Source organism: Pygocentrus nattereri, chromosome 17, assembly GCF_015220715.1.
Source record: "Pygocentrus nattereri isolate fPygNat1 chromosome 17, fPygNat1.pri, whole genome shotgun sequence".
NCBI classification, from domain to species: Eukaryota; Metazoa; Chordata; class Actinopteri; order Characiformes; family Serrasalmidae; genus Pygocentrus; species Pygocentrus nattereri.
This window is the reverse complement of record NC_051227.1, coordinates 10377468-10401231: the sequence shown is the minus strand read 5'-3', so window position 1 is coordinate 10401231 and position 23764 is coordinate 10377468. Positions and strand designations below refer to the sequence as shown.

General features: G+C 39.5%; 1 protein-coding gene across 4 annotated transcripts in view; it reads left to right on the top strand.

Moving 5' to 3' along the window:
- Positions 1 to 22170, top strand: part of LOC108412515 (cGMP-dependent 3',5'-cyclic phosphodiesterase) — a 353372-nt gene extending 331202 nt beyond the window's left edge. For all 4 annotated transcript variants that reach the window (XM_037546672.1, XM_037546671.1, XM_037546673.1 and 1 more), the window contains 9 exons: positions 1748 to 1870; positions 1957 to 2044; positions 5418 to 5465; positions 7335 to 7409; positions 7990 to 8089; positions 9211 to 9323; positions 10935 to 10973; positions 12964 to 13070; positions 14721 to 22170. In XM_037546672.1, coding sequence (XP_037402569.1) covers positions 1748 to 1870; positions 1957 to 2044; positions 5418 to 5465; positions 7335 to 7409; positions 7990 to 8089; positions 9211 to 9323; positions 10935 to 10973; positions 12964 to 13070; positions 14721 to 14955 — 928 coding nt within the window. In that variant the 3' untranslated portion in view covers positions 14956 to 22170. The remainder of the gene's footprint in view (positions 1 to 1747; positions 1871 to 1956; positions 2045 to 5417; positions 5466 to 7334; positions 7410 to 7989; positions 8090 to 9210; positions 9324 to 10934; positions 10974 to 12963; positions 13071 to 14720) is intronic.
- Positions 22171 to 23764: the final 1594 nt, after the last annotated feature.

Here is a 23764-nt window from a genome sequence, read left to right as displayed (position 1 = left end):
AGGGATGCCTCAGAGCTATGATGTAGCAGTACTTAAGTGGCCGGCCTCAGGCAGCCGTCCTATCTCTGAAGTGGCCTGCCAAGAAGGTCTCATCGCTGTGGTGTAGTGTTTTTGAGATCAGTTTACTTTACTACCACCTTTCCCCTGCCTCTCTCCCTCGTCCCTTTCCTCCGTCTCTTTTTGAAATGTTTATCTGACTGTGTTCCTGTGGCAATCTTGACAATATGTTCCCTTTAAACATTAATGATGCACTTCCTTGCCCTGATCTTCTTTATCACTGTCTCTCGTCTACAGTTCTCTAATCCCTCTCCTTCGCTGTCGGCCAGTTCAGCGGTCAGCCTGAGTGAAGGCGCTCTCCGGCCTTATTTATTAATGACTTGTCGTTACCTGGCAACTGCTTGTGGGCTCCAGCACCTCATCGTCCGGCGTCAGAGGAAGCAGTGTTCTCATAGCCGCAAACACTCAGCCTGATAGAGCCGGAGTAGAGTTAGTCATTTGAATAATTGAGTAGGTTTCTCTGCATCTCCTCTGGAGAACCCTTGCAGGACATGAGGAGAGGGAGGATATGGACTGGAAAATGACAGAGCTCGGGCTTACTGTGTGCCTGAAATTAACCTGTGGTTGACTTGAGGCTTGACACAAACCACATACAGCTAATCACCTCTCCTGAGGAGTTTAAAAGGTACAGGAAAATAGTGGAGCCACCAACAGTGTCCAGCGCAGAAAGTCTCATATATGTGGCATAGTGCTGCTCAAGGGGCCAGCCTGGGAAGCCTTGTAGCTGCGGTGTAGTGTCCCTCAAGCAGGCAGCCTGGGAAGCCTTAGATACAGTGTAGATACAGTGTACATAACTGTGGCTCAGTGGGAATCCCTGTGGTGTCAACCAGTGCTGAATGCTGGTGTAGCCACTGAGCTATACGCTAAAAAATATAATGATGCTAATGTTAGTGTAGCTCTTACCTCAGTTGCTGAACTAGATGACAGAAAAAAGAAGGTATCGAGACAGTCAGGATAGTCATTGTCCTCCTGTTGGATCCAACCACAGTTGGATGGTTGTAATCTGTCTTCCTCCTGCATTTGCTATCTAGTCAAAACATTTCAAACTGCTTAAAACATCCATAGCAAAGCAGTTTCTCCCACCTGACATTATCAGAAGGTGGGGTTTCCTGGCCTTTGAAGTGGAAAATCTCCCTCTAGTGACCAGGGCCAACATAGAAACAACAACAATCTGGCCTTGCTGGTAGCAGCAAGGCTAAAGTCACTGGCTTCATGTTCCAGTTCCACCTTAAGTAGTACAGTAGTTCTGGCGCCTCAGGCATCATTTAAGGTGGAACGGGAAAATTCATACAAGAAGATGGCGAATGAGAAGCGACATCAACCTCGTAAAAAGTTAAACTGATCTACTTTTGTGGAAAAGTTTCCTGCTGGAGATGCGAGAAAAGCAGCTAGAGCTGAGCTAATACAGCTTAAAGCAGAGTAAAGTGAATCTGTGTTTTCATTTGTATTATATTTTTGTCCTATTCTAATACATCAGCACAGACAGAGACATATTTACGGCCAAGGTGGTTAAACGGATATAAAATGTTGTGGCTCCCAAGGTGGTTTCAATTTTTTTTAAAGGTAAAAAATGGCTCTTATTAACATTTGGGTTGCCGATCCCTGCTCTAGAGCATCTGCTGCACCGCTGAGGGTTATTTACAGTGATTACAATGGTTGATGATAAACTGATGTATGTGTGTTTCTGTAGATTCTGTCTGATGGTGAAGAAGGGCTACAGGGACCCACCCTACCACAACTGGATGCACGCATTCTCCGTTTCACATTTCTGCTACCTGCTCTACAAGAACCTGGAGCTCTCCAACTACCTCGAGTACGAACATCTCTTACTGTTTGAAAAACATTATTCCTGTATTTACAGCATCTGAGTACAGCTTCAATTTACCTTTTCCTCTGCAGGGACATAGAGATTTTAGCTCTCTTTGTATCCTGCATGTGCCATGATCTGGACCACCGAGGAACAAACAACTCTTTCCAGGTGGCTTCGGTAAGCACAGCCATCCACAGGATCTGCTCAACTGGTCTCAAAGTGCCAGACATGGTCTTGTAACAAGAATGAACATACGGGGAGAACTTCTGGACTGCGGCAGAAAACCAGGGTAGCCCCCCTATAAAGCCCACCCCAAATTCCAAAACATTTGGAGTACCATTAGTAACACAACCTAGCCAGCGAAGTGCTACCATTAGCTAATGGAAATGTTTTGCCATGGAAAAGGTGGTTTTTCTGCATGTAGCATTCTCTGTAGACGTAACACAATCTAAATCCTCAATTAGAGTTTGTTTGGACTACTTTTCAGTCGTACTAACTTACATTCCATCCATGGGCTAACGATGGCCTTGTTGTCCATCTGGCGATGTTGAGGAGCGCACCATGAGGTGCTGAGCTTCACATTCAGTTTGTTCCCACTCTACACTACATTTCCAGCAACATTTAGCCGAACATGGAATGGATGTCCCTGATGTTCTCGTTATGAGATCATGTCTGGTCTGCGGCTCATCTAGAGCAATGTTTCAGTTTTTCACAGATGGTCCAGCCAAAAAAAGCAATTTAAAACAATTTTCCCTTTACCCCAACTGCTGCAGCCAAGACACGTTTGGTGTCTGAAGTTTGATTCTTTTGCCCTGCATGAGGCCATTGTAGCTGACTAGTACTGGAATCTATTAGCACTGCAAAGCTGTTAGCATTGAGCTAACTGCACGCATAAATTATCACACACTTGCCTCAAACTAGATTCAGTTCTAGCAGGATTTGTTTGTTTGACCTGTATCTAAACCTGGATTAATCTTAATCTGAATATCTCAACTTAGATTAATCACAGTCTGAGCATCTAAACCTGTATCTAATCACAGCCTGAGTGTCTACACCTGTATCTAATCACAGCCAGAGTATCTACACCTGTATCTAATAACAGCCAGAGTATCTAAACCTGTATCTAATCACAGTCTGGGCATCTAAACCTGTATCTAATCACAGCCTGGGTATCTAAACCTGTATCTAATCACAGTCTGGGTATCTAAACCTGTATCTAATCAGAGCCAGAGTATCTAAACCTGTATCACAGTCTAAGTATCTAAATCACAGTCTAAGTATCTAAACCTGTATCTAATCACAGTCTGACTAGCTAAACTTGGATTATCACAAACCTGGATTAATCATAGTCTAAGTATCTAAACCTGTATCTAATCACAGTTAAAGTATCTAAACCTGGATTAATCTTAATCTGAGTATCTCAATTTAGATTAATCACAGTCTGAGCATCTAAACCTGTATCTAATCACAGCCAGAGTATCTACACCTGTATCTAATAACAGCCAGAGTATCTAAACCTGTATCTAATCACAGCCAGAGTATCTACACCTGTATCTAATAACAGCCAGAGTATCTAAACCTGTATCTAATCACAGCCTGGGTATCTAAACCTGTATCTAATAACAGCCAGAGTATCTAAACCTGTATCTAATCACAGTCTGGGCATCTAAACCTGTATCTAATCAGAGCCAGAGTATCTAAACCTGTATCACAGTCTAAGTATCTAAATCACAGTCTAAGTATCTAAACCTGTATCTAATCACAGTCTGACTAGCTAAACTTGGATTAATCACAGTCTCAGTATCTAAACCTTTATCTAATCACAGTCTGACTATCTAAACTTGGATTATCACAAACCTGGATTAATCACAGTCTAAGTATCTAAATCTGTATCTAATCACAGTTTAAGTATCTAAACCTGTATCTAATCACAGCCTGAGTGTCTACACCTGTATCTAATCACAGCCAGAGTATCTACACCTGTATCTAATAACAGCCAGAGTATCTAAACCTGTATCTAATCACAGTCTGGGCATCTAAACCTGTATCTAATCACAGCCTGGGCATCTAAACCTGTATCTAATCACCGTCTGGGCATCTAAACCTGTATCTAATCACAGCCTGGGTATCTAAACCTGTATCTAATCACAGCCTGGGTATCTAAACCTGTATCTAATAACAGCCAGAGTATCTAAACCTGTATCTAATCACAGTCTGGGCATCTAAACCTGTATCTAATCAGAGCCAGAGTATCTAAACCTGTATCACACTCTAAGTATCTAAATCACAGTCTAAGTATCTAAACCTGTATCTAATCACAGTCTGACTAGCTAAACTTGGATTAATCACAGTCTCAGTATCTAAACCTTTATCTAATCACAGTCTGACTATCTAAACTTGGATTATCACAAACCTGGATTAATCACAGTCTAAGTATCTAAACCTGTATCTAATCACAGTTTAAGTATCTAAACCTGTATCTAATCACAGCCTGAGTGTCTACACCTGTATCTAATCACAGCCAGAGTATCTAAACCTGTATCTAATCACAGTCTGGGCATCTAAACCTGTATCTAATCACAGCCTGGTTATCTAAACCTGTATCTAATCACAGTCTGGGCATCTAAACCTGTATCTAATCACAGCCTGGGTATCTAAACCTGTATCTAATAACAGCCAGAGTATCTAAACCTGTATCTAATCAGAGTCTGGGCATCTAAACCTGTATCTAATCAGAGCCAGAGTATCTAAACCTGTATCACAGTCTAAGTATCTAAATCACAGTCTAAGTATCTAAACCTGTATCTAATCACAGTCTGACTAGCTAAACTTGGATTAATCACAGTCTCAGTATCTAAACCTTTATCTAATCACAGTCTGACTATCTAAACTTGGATTATCACAAACCTGGATTAATCACAGTCTAAGTATCTAAACCTGTATCTAATCACAGTTTAAGTATCTAAACCTGTATCTAATCACAGTTAAAGTATCTAAACATGTATCTAATCACAGTCTAAGTATCTAAACCTGTATCTAATCACAGTTAAATTATCTAAACCTGTATCCAATCACAGTCTAAGTATCTAAACCTGTATCTAATCACAGTCTAAGTATCTAAACCTGTATCTAATCACAGTCTAAGTATCTAAACCTGTATCTAATCACAGTTGAAGTATCTAAACCTGGATTAATCACAACCAGAGTGTATGGACAGGTTGCATGTAGTACTTATCCATTACAGCAGTATCAGCCACCATGCAGACTGATGTTGAAATGATGTAGACATACAGTTTGCACAGTGCTGTTTGAGGCTGTAAGCTTCTATTACCTGTTAGAAGCTTATTGTTGTTGTTAAGTACCTTTGAGGTACGGAGGAAAACTGTACATAAGCTGTATGTACATAAGGCTGTACCATCAAATTAATAGCAGCCTTAAGTATGCTCAAATGAAATAATCTCCTTAAAGAAAGGCATAGAAAATCAATTGTTTTTGATTTTTTTGATGTTTTTTTGATGTTTTTGATTCAGAATGTTTTTTTGTTTTTCAGAAATCTGTTCTGGCGGCCCTCTACAGTTCAGAAGGATCTGTTATGGAGGTAAACACATATGCATATACATCTATACTCACTTTTACTGTGTCACTCAGACTTGTGGGGTCAATTAGAACAAAAGTGGTATACCCATCTCAATAGACATTTACAGGTGATATATTAGAGATTTCACCTAATAAATAAATCAGTTTTCTTGTTTTGTATATTCTAATGTAAAAAACACCTCTACAGTAATTTCTGCATGCACACTTATGGGATTTCTAATACTGTGTTATTGCTGAGCTAATTTATTACCAATCTAGGTTAAACTTGTATGTTTGAAGCTTCTAATTAAGGGTAATTTATATATTTACTTTGCATGTTGACTCGTTCAGTAAAAAGTCCAATTCTAACCACAAAGTGAAACCTGGCTAGGCTACGGTTCATATTCCCAGTCAGTGATGTATGTAGAACTTCTGGAAGGCCTAGAGTGACGTTTCTGCACCAAATTTGACCCACTGTAAATGAAAACATGATTGGTCGTTTCCACTGCCCGTTCCTAATCATTATGGATCATGATGCGGTCCAGCTCCTGAAGTCCTAACCAGTGGGAGTGCTTGCATTCACCTAAAAATTTGGATTGGAAGATTTTCCATGGAATGTTTCAAGATTGAACACTTTTTCTTTCTATCCAGAACTTACCAGTGAAGTATTACTACAATACTCGCAGAATTTACATACAACCAGCATGATCGTTCCGTTAAATTAATGAAATAAATAAATAAAATGAGGTATAAATGTAATTCAAGTGTAATTCAAGTGGATCATTGCGTCATTAGGAACGAATGAAGCTGCGTGACTCTGAGATTACACCAGGACGGGGGTTTAATATAAGCTTAATATAACACACACACCTGGCTCTAATCTTCAGAAGCTCTGGAAAAGCTTCATTTGTTGCATCAGGTGTGCTGGATCAGGCTTAGGCTTAGGAGGAGTGGGCACCTCAAACAGTGTGAAAGGTCCAATTATGGAAATGTGCTACAGGTGCACGAACAATTTGACTGGATTTTGTTTGTTAGAATCGAGTTACTCAGCATACAAAGCGACTATTTTTACACGGTTCTTTGAAATATCCTGCAGTAACACTGACGTGGTGGTGGTGGTGTGTTAGTGTGTGTTGTGCTGGTCTGAGTGGATCAGACACAGCAGTGCTGCTGGAGTTTTTCAACACCTCAGGGTTTCACCTAAGAATAGTCAACCAACCAAAAATATCTAGCCAACGGTGTCCTGTGGGCAGCGTCCTGTGGGCAGCGTCCTGTGACCACTGATAAAGAACTAGAGGATGACCAACACAAACTGTGCAGCAGTAGATGAGCTGTCGTCTCTGACTTTACATCTACAAGGTGGACCGACAAAGTAGGAGTGTCTAATAGAGTGGACAGTGAGTGAGTTTAAAACCTCCAGCAGCACTGCTGTGTCTGATCCACTCAGACCAGCACAACACACACTAACACACCACCACCACATCAGTGGTACTGTAGTGCTGAGAATGACCCACCACCCAAACAGCACCTGCTCTGTGAGGGTCCTGACCACTGAAGAACAGGGTAACAAAGTATCAGAGAAACAGATGGACTACAGTCCGTAACTGTAGAACTACAAAGTGCTCATCTAAGGTCAGTGGAGCTGATAAACTGGACAGTGGCAGATTCAATATTTTTTTATATAAATCCATTTAAACGTTTATAAAAATCGCAATAAACAAAACAAGTAGCCTGAATCTAAACAATGGATCAGTTTACTGTCCTGGCCCATTTGAGCCCATTGCAGCAACTCATTCACTGTACTCTGCTGTCCTCTAGTGGCCTTTCTTGCATACAACCTCAACTCCAACAACAGGCTATTTGTGTATAGCTGTCTGTGTTTCTTTAACAGCGGCACCACTTTGCTCAGGCCATCGCCATCCTTAACACACATGGCTGCAACATCTTTGAGAAGTTCTCAAGAAAGGTATGAGGCTCATAAACATGTGCTTTAAATGGATTTTATCACTGTAAAAAAAAAGAAATACGGTAAAATTACAGTAAATTACTGGCTGCTAGCTTTCATAGTAATATTAACAGTAAATAACGGTAAAACAACAGCTGTACACTGTGACCACAAGATTACTGTGATGTAGCTGCTACACAGAGTAATTAAACGTTTTTTACACATTATACACAGTAATTTACTGTAAATGTACATGTAAAAAAACAGAAATCAACAAATCAACCGATCTGTAGCTATATATATATATATATATATATATATATATATATATATAAAACCTTGTATCTCCATTTTTGTCATTTTTCAGTTTTGAAATAATTTGAAAATGCCTGTTGTCTTTTACATTGTGTGTAAATTTGATAATGAACTGACCAAAATTAACATGACGTGGAAAAAATTCTGGTTCCACTGACTTACATTAGAAGTAAAGTGTGTTCTTTCCTTCTTGTGTAAAGTTACCGTTTTGGAGATACGAGGTTTTGATCCAACATCACTGAGATATTTCTACACACAATGCACTGTTTTTCATGTTGGTTGGCAGGACTATCAGAGGATACTGGACCTGGTGAGGGACATCATTCTGGCTACTGATCTGGCCCACCATCTCCGCATCTTCAAAGACCTGCAGAAGATGGCACAGGGTGAGAGAGAGAGAGAGAGAAGAGAGAGAGAGACAGAGGAGAGAGAGAGAAGAGAGAGAGAAGAGAGAGAGAAGAGAGAGACAGAGAGGAGAGAGACAGAGAGAGAGAGAGAGAGAGAAGAGAGAGAGAAGAGAGAGAGAAGAGAGAGACAGAGAGGAGAGAGACAGAGAGAGAGAGAGAGAGAAGAGAGAGACAGAGAGGAGAGACAGAGGAGAGAGAGAGAGAGAGAGACAGAGAGGAGAGCGAGAGAAGAGAGAGAGAGACAGAGAGGAAGGAGAGAGAGAAGAGAGAGACAGAGAGGAAGGAGAGAGAGAGAGAGAGAGAGAGAGAGAGACAGAGCGGAGAGAGAGAGAGAGAGAGAGAGAGACAGAGAGGAGAGAGAGAGAGAGAGAGAGAGAGAGAGAGACAGAGAGGAGAGAGAGAGAGAGAAGAGAGAGACAGAGAGGAGAGAGAGAGACAGAGAGGAGAGAGAGAGAGAGAGAGAAGAGAGAGACAGAGAGGAGAGAGAGAGGAGAGAGAGAGGGAGAGAGAGGAGAGAGAGACAGAGAGGAGAGAGAGAGAGAGAGAGAAGAGAGAGACAGAGAGAGAGAGAGAGAGAGAGAGAGAGAGAGAGGAGAGAGAGAGGTGTGCAGTGTATCTATTTGCTCCCACTTTATTAATCAGTGAGGCTTACTTCCCCACTTCCAACATGGACTGTATATTGCTCTCTGACTGAATGTACATAGTTGAAAGGTTTTTTTTATTTTTACTTTATTTTTTTATTTTCCCCTTCGTTGTAGTTGACTGTGTTAAAAATTAAAAAAAAGAAAAACAAAAGCTATTAAGAGACAAAATTGACCTGGAAGGTGGCTAAAAGTGGAAAAGTGATCGTCTCTCAAAATAAAGAATTAAAAAAAAAAAAAATTAATCAGTGAGGCTGGAGCCCATTTGCTGGTGGAGGTTTGTTAGCACCTCTAGTTCTTCATCAGCGGTCAATTTCTGACCAAGTGCTGTTTATCTGAGGGGGACAATTTTGGGGGTCTACCAGGTGCAGCAGCTGTTGAAATTGAATAAATGAAGGACAGTTTTTGGCATCAAATGTTTGCCCATTATACATGTTTATCTCTCCTGTGTCTCTGTAGTTGGGTATAATCCCAGAAGCCGGACACACCGCAGTCTACTCTTGTGCCTGTTGATGACCTCTTGTGACCTCTCAGATCAGACCAAGGGCTGGAAGACCACCAGAAAGATTGCTGTAAGTAACTTTGACCTTTCTTAACTGTTCGCACCTTAGACTATATACAACAATGGCTGTAATTCAGTCTCTTAAGTAACTGGACGAGAAGGTTTTTGCTGTGTTTGCTCTGTGTAGCACATTGGAGTTGAACTGCATGGTAAGAACAAAACACCACATTTTGAATATATTGCAACATAACACTGCAATACGCCTACATTAAAAGAAAGTAATCAGGTAATTGTCTGTTCACTTGTTCCATGGTCAACAGTGTTTCGGTCACTGACGTCTACTATTGTCGTAGCTCACCATGTCCAAAATATCAGTAAAGAAGGTCAACATGAACCTGAAGACAGCCAAAACATTCGGTTTATCAAAACCAACTATCATATTGTCACGAAACAATGGACATTGGTGATGTTAGCAATAGCAACGACCTGGAACACTGCATAAGATTGAAGTAGTGGAAGGCTGAAGGACACTCTCCAACCCCTGTGGAGTTCTGGAGAAGATCTGGGACTCAGGTCTCACAGATAGATGTGATGAAGAGGAACATAAAGGACCTGATCCTGATACCTCGTCCGTGAAGCATGGTGGGATGGGCCTGTAACTGCCAGTGCAAATGGCAGAACATCACCAGGGAAGATCTCCAGCATCTCTCGATGTCTGTGGAGTTAAGGCAGCGATCAACTGCAGAGGATCTGAAGCCAAGTACTAAACATGACAGTGTACGCGCTGAAACTTTACGAGCATGTATTTAGGCCCGAACCTCAGTCCCTGACATAAGTTGATTTGTTTCATAGTATATTCTGAAAAATTCACCTGTTTACTGAATCATTTCAAATAACTGATGTTAGATATTGAAAACCTCACAGTAGTTGCTGAAATATTTGAAGTAGTGACTGAAACAGCACTTTTTAGTAAGTACTGAATATATCATCACATTTACTGGACAATCTTGAATTATTTATTTTAATTTAAAAACAATTCATACTGAAAAATTTATAGTAGTTACTGAATCATTTATAGTAGTTACTGAATACTTAGTAGTTACTGAACAATTCATAGAACTTACTGAATAATTTATAGTAGTTACTGAATAATTGATAGAACTTACTGAATAATTTATAGTAGTTACTGAATAATTCATAGAACTTACTGAATAATTTATAGAACTTACTGAATAATTTATAGTAGTTACTGAATATTTAGCAGTTACTGAATAATTAATAGGATGATTTATAGAAGTTACTGAAAAATTCATAGTAAATATTAAATAATTTATGGTCATTTTAAATAATTTATAGTAATTCTTACTAAATGAGCTAAATGATCCATTGTTGTTACTGGATATTGTAATTTCTAAGAAATTAAAATGGAATAACACTGCTAGAGTTCAATGGGTTAAATCTGTCAATTTGTCCAATTTGGTCCCTGAAAAAAAAGCAATATAAAAATATATACTACATAAAAACTGTATAAAAAGGACTTTAACTGATTCTTTCATTCAACACAGTAAACACTGAAACACCAGCACGACCAGCACAAACTGTCCAGTTACTTACAGTCTTGCTGCAGCTCTGAAGCCGAACTGTGTCTCTTATTCTTATTTCACTCCTCTCTGTGTTCCAGGAGCTGATCTACAAAGAGTTCTTCTCTCAGGGTGATTTGGTACGTATGTGTGCGTTGCATTATCTTCTTTCTGTGCTCATGTTTTTCTGTTGAATATGCAAAATTCAGAGTATTCATACATAATACACAAACATCAACACAGCATTCGACCTATTTGCATGATTTTCTTCATGCTTTCATCGCCGAATGGAAGAAAGGAGAAACGTGTGATCTTCACATTATTAAATGAGATTGACATGATGGGAAAGTGGGACAGCGGTGAGGGTGCTCCGCATCCTTCAAAGGGAATTCCACTAGAAATTGTGAAATTTCTGCATAATTCCATCACTCAGATGTAAACAGAGTGATTCAGAGTGGTTTGATGTGAAGTAGTTCATTGTAGAGAAACTTATCGACTTAGATTTCTTGACTGTGGTGGTTGACGCTGTTGATGACGGTAAAATAGTGGAAAATCTGAAATAACAAGTTTCTTTCAGGACCAATTTGCCTCCTTTACCTCTCAGCCGTAAATAAAGTACATTTCAGACCAAAACTCTCTCAGGCAGTGTTTTTAATAGCACCATCTCATGTAATAACCTTCTGTGTGGGAGCTTTTTAGAGGTGGATGTCTGGTTCCTATCACCACCACTGTGAACAGTTCTGACTCGGTAAGCTTTTCTTGAACAAAACGTTTAACACTAAACTACTCGGAATGGCTTTGTTTACATTTTGACCATTTGATTTTTATGGAATTCCCAAAAATTGGTTATTATGGTTTATATAGAACATCAGTGGTCAGTCAAGACCATCCCCCAGCATTGAGCTCTCTCATTATATGTATAATCCACATTAGCCTGCTTTCAGTGACCTGTAGGTGGAGCTATTCAGCACAGCTCGTCTCTGTTTGATAAGGTATATGTCTTGTAGCACCACTCTTGCAAACCCCCTGCCAAGCCTAGGCTGCAACCCCCAAGGGGGGTCTCGACCTCCAGGTTAACCTATATTAACACTACAGTGGTGCTTGAAATTTTATTTCCTTTAGAATTTTTGATGTTTCTGCATAAATTTGACCTAAAAGTTTATCACGTATCATTTTCCTCAATAGATAAATGACCAAGACTAATATTTGTGTTTCATTTGTTTAATTTGGGGTGCAGTGGGTAGCGCTGTCACCTCACAGCAAGAAGGGCCTGGGTTCGAGTCCCCAGCCGGGCGACCAGGGTGGAGTTTGCTCCCAGAGTCCATAGACATGTAGTCAGGGTAACAGGACAAACTAGATTGACCGCAAGTGTGTCTGTCTGCCCTGTGATGGACCGGAGACCTGTCCAGGGTGTTTCCTGCCTTCCACCCAATGATTGCTGGTGTAGGATTCAGCTCCCCTGTCGACCCAGAAGGATAAGCAGCTTAGAAAATGTGTGTTTGTGTGTTTAATTTGGTTCTCTTTATCTACTGTTAGGACTTATGAAAATATGAACTTTTAGGTCAAATTTATGCAGAAATATAGAAAATACTAAACTTTCAAGCACCACTGTAAGTAGTGAATTCAGCTGTTTAAGGTGCACAGATGTTCCACTGGAGACACAGCTTGTTTAATCTCCATAGAAAAGCACTGCTAATGGAACAGGAGGCACTGGAGTAGCCACACATGAGGCTGAGGTCACCCTGCTCGATGCTACACGTGGGCTAGAGGGGGAAAAATCCCCCCAGCATTGGGCTGTGGAGCAGTGGAACTGGGTTCTCTGGAGGGATGGAGCTCCATCCAGTCTCTTTGGGATGAGTTGCAGTGAACCCAGAACTGATCGTCAGTGCCTGACCTCAATCAAATCCTGACAGCAATGTTCCAACATTTAGTGTAAGGCTTTCCCAGAAGAGTAGATGCTGTTACTGCAGCAAAGAAGGACAAACTCCCTCTTAATACGAGCAGGTGTCCATAAACTTTTGGCCATACAGTGTCTATAGGCCCTGATTATGTTGTTGAATTGCCTTTTATTTACAGGGTTGTCATGAGAAAAACGGTAGATTTGTGTTTCCTGGGTGTGGGTGTGTGTAGGAGAAGGCGATGGGGAACAGGCCCAGTGAGATGATGGACAGGGAGAAGGCCTACATCCCTGAATTACAGATCAGCTTCATGGAACACATCGCAATGCCCATCTACAAGTGAGGCTCCTCTCCCAGCTCCAGTTAACTGGTTTAAATATCAGGCCGAAATATGATTTTACAAAGAGTTCAGCGCAAAAGTCCCGGGCAGCTATGAACATTGTTTAAACGTTGTTTATGATAATGATCCTGACAGTAAAACAGTGAATGAATACAAATAAATAAATAAATACAAAACAAATAAATGAAAAGAGTAAAATTAAAAAAAAATATTGGGCCTGATTTGTCAAGATATAAAAAGTTTGAAAAAGTTCTGAACATGTTGGTTCGTGAGTTCATCCATCACCTGGATTCGTTCAGTTTCATCAGCAGCACCTGATTTAGCTTCATGAAGGATCGATTAGATAAACCAGGTACTGGATGGCAACTAAATCCTGGAGGAGAGGGTGGAAATGGATAAGCTAACACTCGTCACACTAATATTTATTCTAATATTAGTGTTTGGACACTTACTGTCCAAATAAACAGTTTATAAAATCTACTCCGACAACTGTTGCACAGCGCTGTATTTTCAGCTATTCGGTTGCTGTGAACACTGAATTATTTGCTAATATTGACGAAAAGGTAGAAAAAATAAAATGTAAAATTAAAAAGTGCTCAAATGTTTCCTAGCAATAATTTCCACTGTTATTTTATATCTGTTAATAAATGAAAAGAAACAGTAAAGTGACTTTGCCACACTATACAATTATTATTATTATTACATTAAATAAATAAAAATGCCTCACCAAAATAAACAACGGTGTTGTATTAAGTTTTATTTCATAAGAAAGTTTACATTTCATAAGCAATTTAAAAAATGACATGCACAATATACAGTTATCAAATTTTGCTAAATAAATAAATGAATTAAAAAAGCACTGAAGTTGCTTTGCTATAATATTTATAACTGTTGTCATGGAATAGCGCCTCGATATAAAATAACAGATTACACTTGTTAAAAAGTGTGAAGCATAAATTAAAAAGTGCTGAAATATGTCACACTAAACTTTTATCAGACTTTTGTTTATAAAGAGAACTTTAAAAAGTTGTATTTAATTATAATTTATGATTCATATTACTAATAATAATTATGATATTAGATGTGTTTGTGGTTTAAGAAGTTATCTTGCCACTTTATACATTTGCTATTATATATTATTTGGTAAATTTACTTGGTAATTTTTGTTTCATATTTAATTTTGTGGCATGACTATAAAATATTTTCAGTTTTTTTTTTACCTTTTTTTTAAATAAAGTGCTTAAATTTGCTTTGCAACAATATAAATATATTTTGTAGCACTTGTTAAAAATGATAATACCTGAACAAATACTAAAATATGCTGGTTATAGTATTTATTATATTGTTATATATTGTTATTCTTGTTAACAAAAAATATTTTTAAAAAATTGCTGAAATTTGTCTTACTACAGTAGGGTCAGTTATTGTTATTATATTAGAATTCACAATCATTAAAAAAAGAAAAAAGTACCTTACCACTGTATAAATATATTTTTATATTAGGACTCTGTAATTGTGTTAGCAAAGTTTTATAAATATTAAAATGAAATAAAAAAGTAACTGCTGAATATGGAATGGCATACAAATATTGTTACTACTATTAATATTATTGCTATTTCATACTCGACCCTGAACTCTTTTTCCTCTAGGCTACTGCAGGAGATTTTCCCAAGGTCGTCCGAGCTTTACGAGCGCGTGGCGGCCAATCGCGAGCAGTGGTCCAAAGTCTCGCACAAGTTCACCATCCGCGGCCTGCCCAGCAACAACTCCCTGGACTTCCTGGACGAGGAGTACGAGCTGATGCAGGCCCAGGGCGCGTTCGGGGACGACATCCACCGCATGAACGGCTGCCTGGAGGACGACTGCGGCAAGAGAGACCAGTGACGGCAGAGGTCCTCCTGCTGACCGCTGAGATCAAAAATGAAAAAGTAAAAAACAACAAAAAAAAATACAAACGTCAGCAGTTCCACACCGACAATTCGCTCTAGGGAAAGGTAGAACCTTTTCGGCGTCGCCGCGGAGACGGTCTTTGGAGCGCGGTTCGACGTAGAGTTAAGACACTGGAGCTTGTGGGCGGGACTGATATGCTGCAGCTAATGATGTCATTTCCAGCCAATCAAAGCATTTGTTTGAAAAAAACATTTCACTTGCGAGTCCTCGAGTGGTCGCTGTAGTCTCCTGTTTCCGTGAAAAAACAAAAACATTTCCGAATGTTCCGTAAACATCGACTTCACTCTGATAGCTGAACAAAGCCTCATGCGTTGTTTAATTTTATATACTGCCCTACTGTAAACGTCATCAAATCATCTCTAAATGCTCACGTACAATGTATAGAAGTGGATTTTAGTTTAAAAATATATATATATTTATAAATATTAGGACATCTTTTCTTTCTCTATAGAGATGTCAGTGTTGCTAGCTAGCTGGTCAGGTTTACGTGCAAACTTTTTTTTTTTTTTTGCAACCACAGTCCAAATTTAAAGACAATCAAACCATAGGAGCCCAAATTATGCCCTCGTGATATATTGTCTACATCATAGCCAAACAAATTCAGCCATGAATGAAGTTAGTTTGATTTAGAAACATTATTAGCCTAAATTTGCTTATTAGCATCAACTTTAAATGCGTCATATTTTATGCGTAGAACTAGTGTCTTATTTTGGAAGTGCCACATTTTCGATTCCCTTTATTTATTTATTTTTTTTTTAATGCATTTTCACAATAGCTTCAGCTCCTGGGTCAACTGCAACAAACATCAAAGCTAAGCTGTGAAAAAGTAATCGCCCCCTATGTTTGCACATATGTCCCATTCGTGTGAACATGAGAGAACATAAAACTCATAAAAGTTTCTGAACGATCATTTCATTTATTGAAGGAAAAAGGTTTTTCACACCCATGTGAAAAAGTAAACACCCCCCTCCCAGCGTAACTTGAGATCGGTCGCTCCTTTTGCTATGGAGGAATTTTGGCCACAAAATTGCTTTGTTTCGGCCACATCGGAGGGCTTTTATGAATTGCCCATCTCAAGGGGGGGGGCCTTTAACAGGCCACTCCAAAACCTTAATTTAATTTCTTCTGAGCCATTTAGAGGTGGACTTGCTTTTCGGATTTGTTGCCTTGATGTGCCAACTGTACTTGAGCTTTAGATCAAGGAATGATGACCAGACATTCTCCTGCTAGATTTTCTGGTTTCCATGGCTCTATGTCAAATCATGGCAAGTCACCCAAGGCAGCAACGCATCCCAGCACCATCACACTACCACCACCATGTTTCGCTGTTAGTTTGATTTTCTTATTGCGGAATGCTGTGTCTTTACGCCAGATGTGATGGGACCTCTTCCAAAAAGATCCACTTTTAGCTTTTCAGTCCACAGGGAACTTCAAGGTATTCTTTGGTTAGCAGTGGTTTTTGCCACGCAACTCTCCCATGGAAAACATTTCTGCCTCTTTAACAGTCTTGGCACGTCCAATTGAATTGATCCCAATTTAACCCAGTTTTGGGTTAATTGGTTAACATTTTCACATGGGGCGAGTGGGCACTGTATTGCTTTTATCCTAATGAGTGAAATGATCATTTGATCTGAAACAAGAATGAGAAATATGAAAAAATAGATGAATTACAGGGGGCAAGTTCTTTTTCACAGCATTGCAGACATACTCCTGCCAGTCTGCCCTCGATTGCGCAATCCTGTCCCGATTCAAAAAATCCCAAGGCATTAAAAGGCATTTAGGTAATGAGGTTTTGCCTCATGGAAGTGCAAGAGGTTGCAATTGCACCGAGTTCAAAGGATGTCTCAAGATCTCGCTCTGTATTGCACTAATGCAATAATGACAATGTGTCGTATGCAATGCAACTATGCATAAACATGCATTATCATCAGCTTATTTAGCTTCTTTTTTTAGCTTACATATTTTAAAGGGGTGTTCTGGCCTAAATCTAGAGTTTAATATGTGTTGTTGTGTTATTGCAGTGTTCTGTAGCTCCGCGTCATTATATCCCTGATTTTATAGTTTTCATGTTTTCCTTGTAGTGAATGTTCTTTCACTACAATACCCACAGTGCATTACGCAAATGTGTCATACAACCACTGGGAATCCCTGGAGTGTCGACCAATCCTGACTACTAGCCTAAACACTAATTATAAACAAAACAGTTTGTTTTTTCGAAGGTTGCCTCTACCTTCAAGATTTGTCATCAGATTTCTAGAAAATCTTAGTCCGATCCAGAAAAAAATTAAACATTTATACATGATACTACTTGCCAGTTGCCGAATTTCATCGGTAAAAAAATTTATCTAAGTGTATTTTTTAAAAATAGGCTGTGAATTTATTGTATTCCATTGCTAGTGTAAAGGTGTGGGAGGAGTTTTCATAGGCATAATTGTCATGTTTACAAGAAAACTTGTAACTCTTGGCTCTACATGATGAAACTTTCATGCAACTACTTGCCTGCAACATGATTTACATGCAACTTGACCTGAATTACTTGACTAGCAATTTTAAAACAAAGATGCACACAAATCACTCAGTTAGGCTGGGTTTACTCGGCAAATCTTTCATGCAACTAGTTACATGTTATGATTCCCCTGCAACATAATTCCCATGCAACTTGACACTTCAAACAAAAAAGTTGGATGCACCACAATCACTCACTCCAACTGTTAGGCAGAATAGCAGCTCGTATTTTTTAAAACTATCATTCTCGCTATAATCTATCATCTATAAGCTATTATCTGTCATAAGTGAGTATTGAGTCAACAGGTTTCTTCAAGGTACAAGGAAATGCAAAATGAAATTACATGTGATTATGTGATCGTTCATGGCACACAGCAGATACAGGAGAATAAAAAAACACTTTACTGGTTAACCCTTGCAGATGTTATCAGTTTCAAGTAAGTTGCACTTGAGTTGCATAATATCTTTATATAATGCAACTCAAGTGCAACATAGTTTCACGCAGGTTTCAACTGAAGTTGCATGAAGGTTTCACTGTTTCACCATTTAAAGCCAACCCAAAGAGTGCTTTATTTTGAAACGTTTATGCGCAGAATTTTGCAACTGCTCACTGGCTGCTATCATAAATGACTATCAGGTCAACAGGTTTCTTCTTTACTACGTTTAAGGAAATGTGAGAGAAATTACTGTCCATGTTAAATGACAACACAGTGCAGATGCAGAAGGCTGTAAAACACTTTAAACACTTGTTAACTCACTGTTATGCAGCGTTTGTTGCGATTGACCCAAAGACAGCAAGCTAAACTCCGCTAGGTGTTTGTTTTGGCGTTCCCCTCAAAGGTAAATATGAGACACGGCACCATAGGAACCCCGCAGTATCTGGCAACCAGGCATGAGGCAGAACCACTATCGTCCGCTGGTTACAGGGAATGTTGCACTGACTTTGCCGAGGTGTTCCGATTACGTGTACATAACGTTTGCTGAGGACTATTAAGGGCTACGCAGCCCTTTGAGACATGCGAAGAGGTTTATTTCTCAGGCTGGCAGAAAATGTATAAATATGGATTTGCCTTATCAAGTATGTGTTGCCTTCCTGATTGGTTGTAAAGAAGCAAAATATACACTGTATGAAAAATATAAACGTATGTACAGTTCTAAAGCTACATGGATATACCTGCAGTGAGTCCAGACGTGTTTGCACAGGTGTGAAAGTGAATACGTTTGCCTAAATACAGGACGCCCAGACAGAGGATATGCGAGAGGAAAACTGAAGAGATTAAGATGGAATTTTGAGTTAGCCAATAGTAATTAGTTTTAATTACTTTATTAGTATGTACTAATATGTTCCCAATATTAATGTCAGAACCTTTAGCAAAGGTCCCTGTTCATAATTGGTTTTAACATCTGTCGCCACAGCCGATTACACCTGCTGAAGTCCAATGCGTCAAGAGTTGTACCGTGATCTGATTGGACCACTCAAAGTGTATGTTAATGCCAGGAGTAAACAGGGCCTTAGACAGAGGATCAAGTCTGGTTTTAGTCAGGATCATGTTTAGCTATACTATCTGCATGTAAATTGTTTTAAATCAGAATCGGATTCAAATGTCGAAATTTCTCACTACAAGCTACTATCAGTACTATCAGTGATGGGTGTCCTGCACGACGCTAAACTATCACTTTCTCTCGTCTGCTAACATGGCCATCACCACAGCTTTCCATACTCAATGTAACTACTGTATCGCCAAGCCAGAACTCCACAAAACCAACCTCCGCACACCAAACACTGGGCATGTTCTACACCACACGTGAGCCATATTCTTCAAACATCACACAGCACCCTACTCTGAGACTACACTCCTAAAAATAAAAGGTTCTGTGGAGCGACACTGTAAAATAGTGTTTCGTTTCTCTAAAGAATAGGCCTGTGCCGGCAGCAGAACCCTCTTATTTGGATAACCATGTGGAAATGAATGGCAGTGGCCTAGAAAAGCAGTCCATTTGGACAGTGGGCTAGCTTTTGGAAAGCACGTTCAACTAGTGCAGCTCAACAGCTGCATTTCTAAACCTAGACTTTAGGTATTTCCACAAAGTGGTTAAACACTTTTTTCTAGTAATTTTGAGACAGTCCCTAACACTGAAATGGATGCAGGTGTAGAAACCTAATCAAATCAATTTGCGATTTTTACCACTGATGTTGTCACAAAGCAGCTTCACAGAATTCCAGAAAAGAGAAAGTTTTAACACGAATGTAAAACCCCCAGGTAAGCAAGCCAGGGAGCTGAGAAAGGTGGGTACTCTGTAGGACTGTCCGAGAACGACCCCCCTGTTTGCTGGCAAAGGCTTACCAAGGCCACTTTGTCACATCATCAGAAATGATTTGGGTTAAGAAATTAAAGGAGTAAATACTGTCGATGTCAAAGATAAGCTGGCAAGCGGAACATGACATGAATTATGTAACGTGGCAGGCAAAACAATTTGTGCTGTCCTGCAAGCGGAAAAATGTTGACCGAAAGCAGGTACATTTCACACCTGGCATTCAAATTACACTCTTAGACCGGCCTCTACTCCAAGGATACCGGGCCACAGAAGACCGGGTACCTTTCGGTAGCATCTTTGAAAATTGTCAGAATGTAGGCTGCTTTTCTTGGGTATCACAGCCTGTGATGACACAGAGACCTAGAAACACAACCCACTTGAACAGTGGCCTTGTTTTTGGAACACACCTGGTGCCCATCCATCCAAGCGTGTTCAACTAGTGCAGCTAAACAGCCGCGTTCCTAAAACAGTCTATACTATCAGGTACTCTAAATGTGCTACTGATGTAGGACAGTGGTCTACTATCCCGCAGAGTTAAGGTACAACCTGCCCCTCCTTACCGAACACTAACCTGATCCAGCCAATGAAGGACTTTTGAAGTTCATTAGCTGGAGCAGGGGTGGTTCCTGTCACTGGAACTGGTTCCTTCTGCAGGAAGGTAGATCTCGAGGACCAGGGTTGGTGACTGATGTAGGATATCCACAGGTTCAGTTATGTTCTCTTGAGGGAACACTAGTGTCTTCCTAGTCTTTGCAACGAATCAATCAATAAATGAACGACAACATTTTTAACTGGTGGTAAACAAGTTTTCACCATCACCTGAGACGGTTTCCATGGAAACCCGGTTCACTGTCACCAGGCACAGGTCTACTAAAGAACCAGAATGGCTCTTTAAGGGACCAGTTTTGTTAGTGAGGCATGAGTGTGAAGAACCTTGGAGAATGTAAAGGTTCTACACCAGTTTGAACCGTCCATCTAGAACCTTTATTTCTAAGAGTGTACAAAGACATTCAGTCAGTGGTGTATTTCAGTAGTTTAGCAGTACCAGTGACACATTCTAGAACTTTTCACTAGCAGTTGCAACAAAAGCAGTTAGTTGCAGAAACGTCTTCAGGAACGGGGTCAGTTTCTGGCTTGAGTGCTCTTTTTTTTTATTGATTTCTACTGTATTCAATCCAGGTAGCTCTACGGAAAGGAAATGTAAACGCTGGCAGTTGACTTGAATCTTTATTGTTTTGATGCTTTCTTATAGTGTTTCCTATCCATTTCTCCATGCTGTATTTTGAACATTAATACAAATATTCTGTTGTTTTCTGCCTTCGATCTCTTGTGCAATATGCCGTTCCTGCATTGACCACAATACGTGTAAATAATGTGTTTTTAAATTATTACTTTTTACACATACTTTGACAAATTTATTTTCCCGTATTTGTATCTGTAGGTGGCAATCCTGTCTTTTTTTTTTCTTTCGTTATAAACAAACCTTTCTCTCGTGCCAACCCCATAACTACGGAGGACGCTTGTCTCCTGACCACGACTTTATGACTTTCTGTAAATATGAATTGAAAGAAATCGTTTCTCTATTCTATGTAATTAAAAAGATGAACAGGAAAAAAATATTTTATCTATTTGAACGGACAGTATGTAACTACAGTGTTGGTTTTTCTTTACTGTCGCTGTGGTCATTTTTCTTAGTTTTAGTGACCAGGAGGCCTTTTTGGATTAAGAACTGATTAACATTGTTAAAGTTTTGGCTCTCCTGGTCAAATGACACTGTTTTGGTGCATTTCTAAGTGAAAACACCGCTCTGTCCAGGGAACGTCTGGCAATTTCAATGCACAGTCACTGTTTATATGCGGAGCTGAACATACTGGAAGAAAATAAAACAAATTGCAGCCTGTGCAAAAGTAATGGCACATTTTATATTTTATGTTCCACTTTGCCTCCTCTTTGCCAATATGTCACTCTCAGTAAATAACCATAAACTGTGCATTGAAATATGCCATATTGAGGTTTTCTGTACAGGATAAACTTATTTGACTAATAAAATGTCACTGTATGAGATGATCAGTCTGGACTAAAGCAGGACGGGTAGTTTCGTTTATTTCCGTCTCGTGGTTTTGAGGGTGAAGTGTTGGTTTTCTGGGTGGTTGTGGCCTCAGGTGTCTACTGACCTACAGTACCTGTGTAGATATTGTACAGGTTGGATTGTGTCATTAAATTAATCCTGTCTATGAAAATGGGGAAAGGCCAGCCATGGAAAAAAAAAATACTGAAAAAAAAAAAGAACTGAGGTGACTTTTTATCCAAATAAATTTCTTAAAATGACTCATTTTGTCTTTTTTTGGTGTTTTCATTCAAGATATGCGTGGAAAAGTGGTTTTAAGGCAAAAATAAATACTTTATTTTGAAACGTCTGAACAAAACAAACGACTCGGTATCAAACCTCAAGACACTCAAGACACTTCTGTATCCATCTGAAAAAACAACAACAACAACAACAAAAAAGACACTGCTTTGTGTTGCTGTTGGCTGTGGACAGACATCGATATGTGTGAGAACTGTGGACATCTGATGTTTTTTCTATGTACTTATCTGCTGAAGGTGGTAAGTAAACATTTACAAAAGGACCACCTGGACCAGCACGACATGCACCGCATCATGAAAAACCAGACTTTCCTTCAGCTGTTGAGCTCCATTCATAGAGGACTCCCTCGTGGGCGCCCTCTGCTGTTCAGCAGTCCTATTTTTGATATAATGGGGGAAATAGGAAGAGGCCAGACTCCTCACAAACCAACTTCAACAACTCTGAACATTCAAAGAACCTTTCGCATAATTAAAAGGTTCTTTGCAGCATGAGAGCGTTCTTCAGACTGATGGAGAATCCTTTGCAGATGGTTCTATATAGAACCTTTTTGAAAAGGTGTTCTACTGATACAATTTTGACATTGTCACAAAAGAAGAACCCTTTTTGGTGCTATATAGAACCCTTTACAAATATATAGATCAATTTTCTTTACTAAAGAACCCTTGAAGAACCAAGAGTGTGGTGTGCCAGACTGCCAGTTCACAAGCTCTGCTTTCAAGGTTAAATGAAGACTTTAATTAATGCGGGACAGAATTAAAACTGCCATTCTGGGTGAGTTGTTCAGCAAAGACATGTCACAACTATCACACAGCAAGATGGCAATATTTAAGCCAGGGCTGCCCAAAGTGTGACCTGTGGACCAAACTTGACTTGCAAAAATATTTGATTTTGCCCACCACAAAGCTGCCCCTGAGCCCGTCTTCTCATCCAAAGACAAACATCTAATTTTAGATTTTATTTTAAGATAGTATATTGGAAGTGTGTTTAATTTTCAGAAAACATATAGCATGTAATAAAATAACATTGACTTTGATGTACAGCCCACTCCTCCTTATTTGCATATGGCACACATTGCATTTCAGGCCCCCTAAAACCAAAAATCTGAGCAAAAATTGAGAAAATATCAAATTGTGATAATTTTTTTAACCAATCCATTTTTGCAATTTACATGTGATTATTTTCTATAAATTGAGCTCCATCGTTCAGTCCAACCCGACTGCAGTTACTGTTCAACTCTCACAATTATACGTTTACCAGGCTGCGAATTGGGCGCATTTTCTTCAGTTGCGTTGAGGCAAATGCATGCGATGGAAATCTAGCAGAAAACGTGTTTATTGAGGCACTTCAGGGTTTTACGAAAACAACAAAGGTTCTACCTTCAGGTGTTTGGGCAGCAGTTGGGGTTGAACGTTCTGTAAACGACAATTCGAAAGACTGCAACGTTCAAACCGCAAGAGCTGCAACTTTAATGATAAACGATGTAACGTTGCCTTAAAGTTTTAAGCAGGAAAGTAACCTTGAACTGGCAGTCCGGAACACCCCGTCCAAAAAATG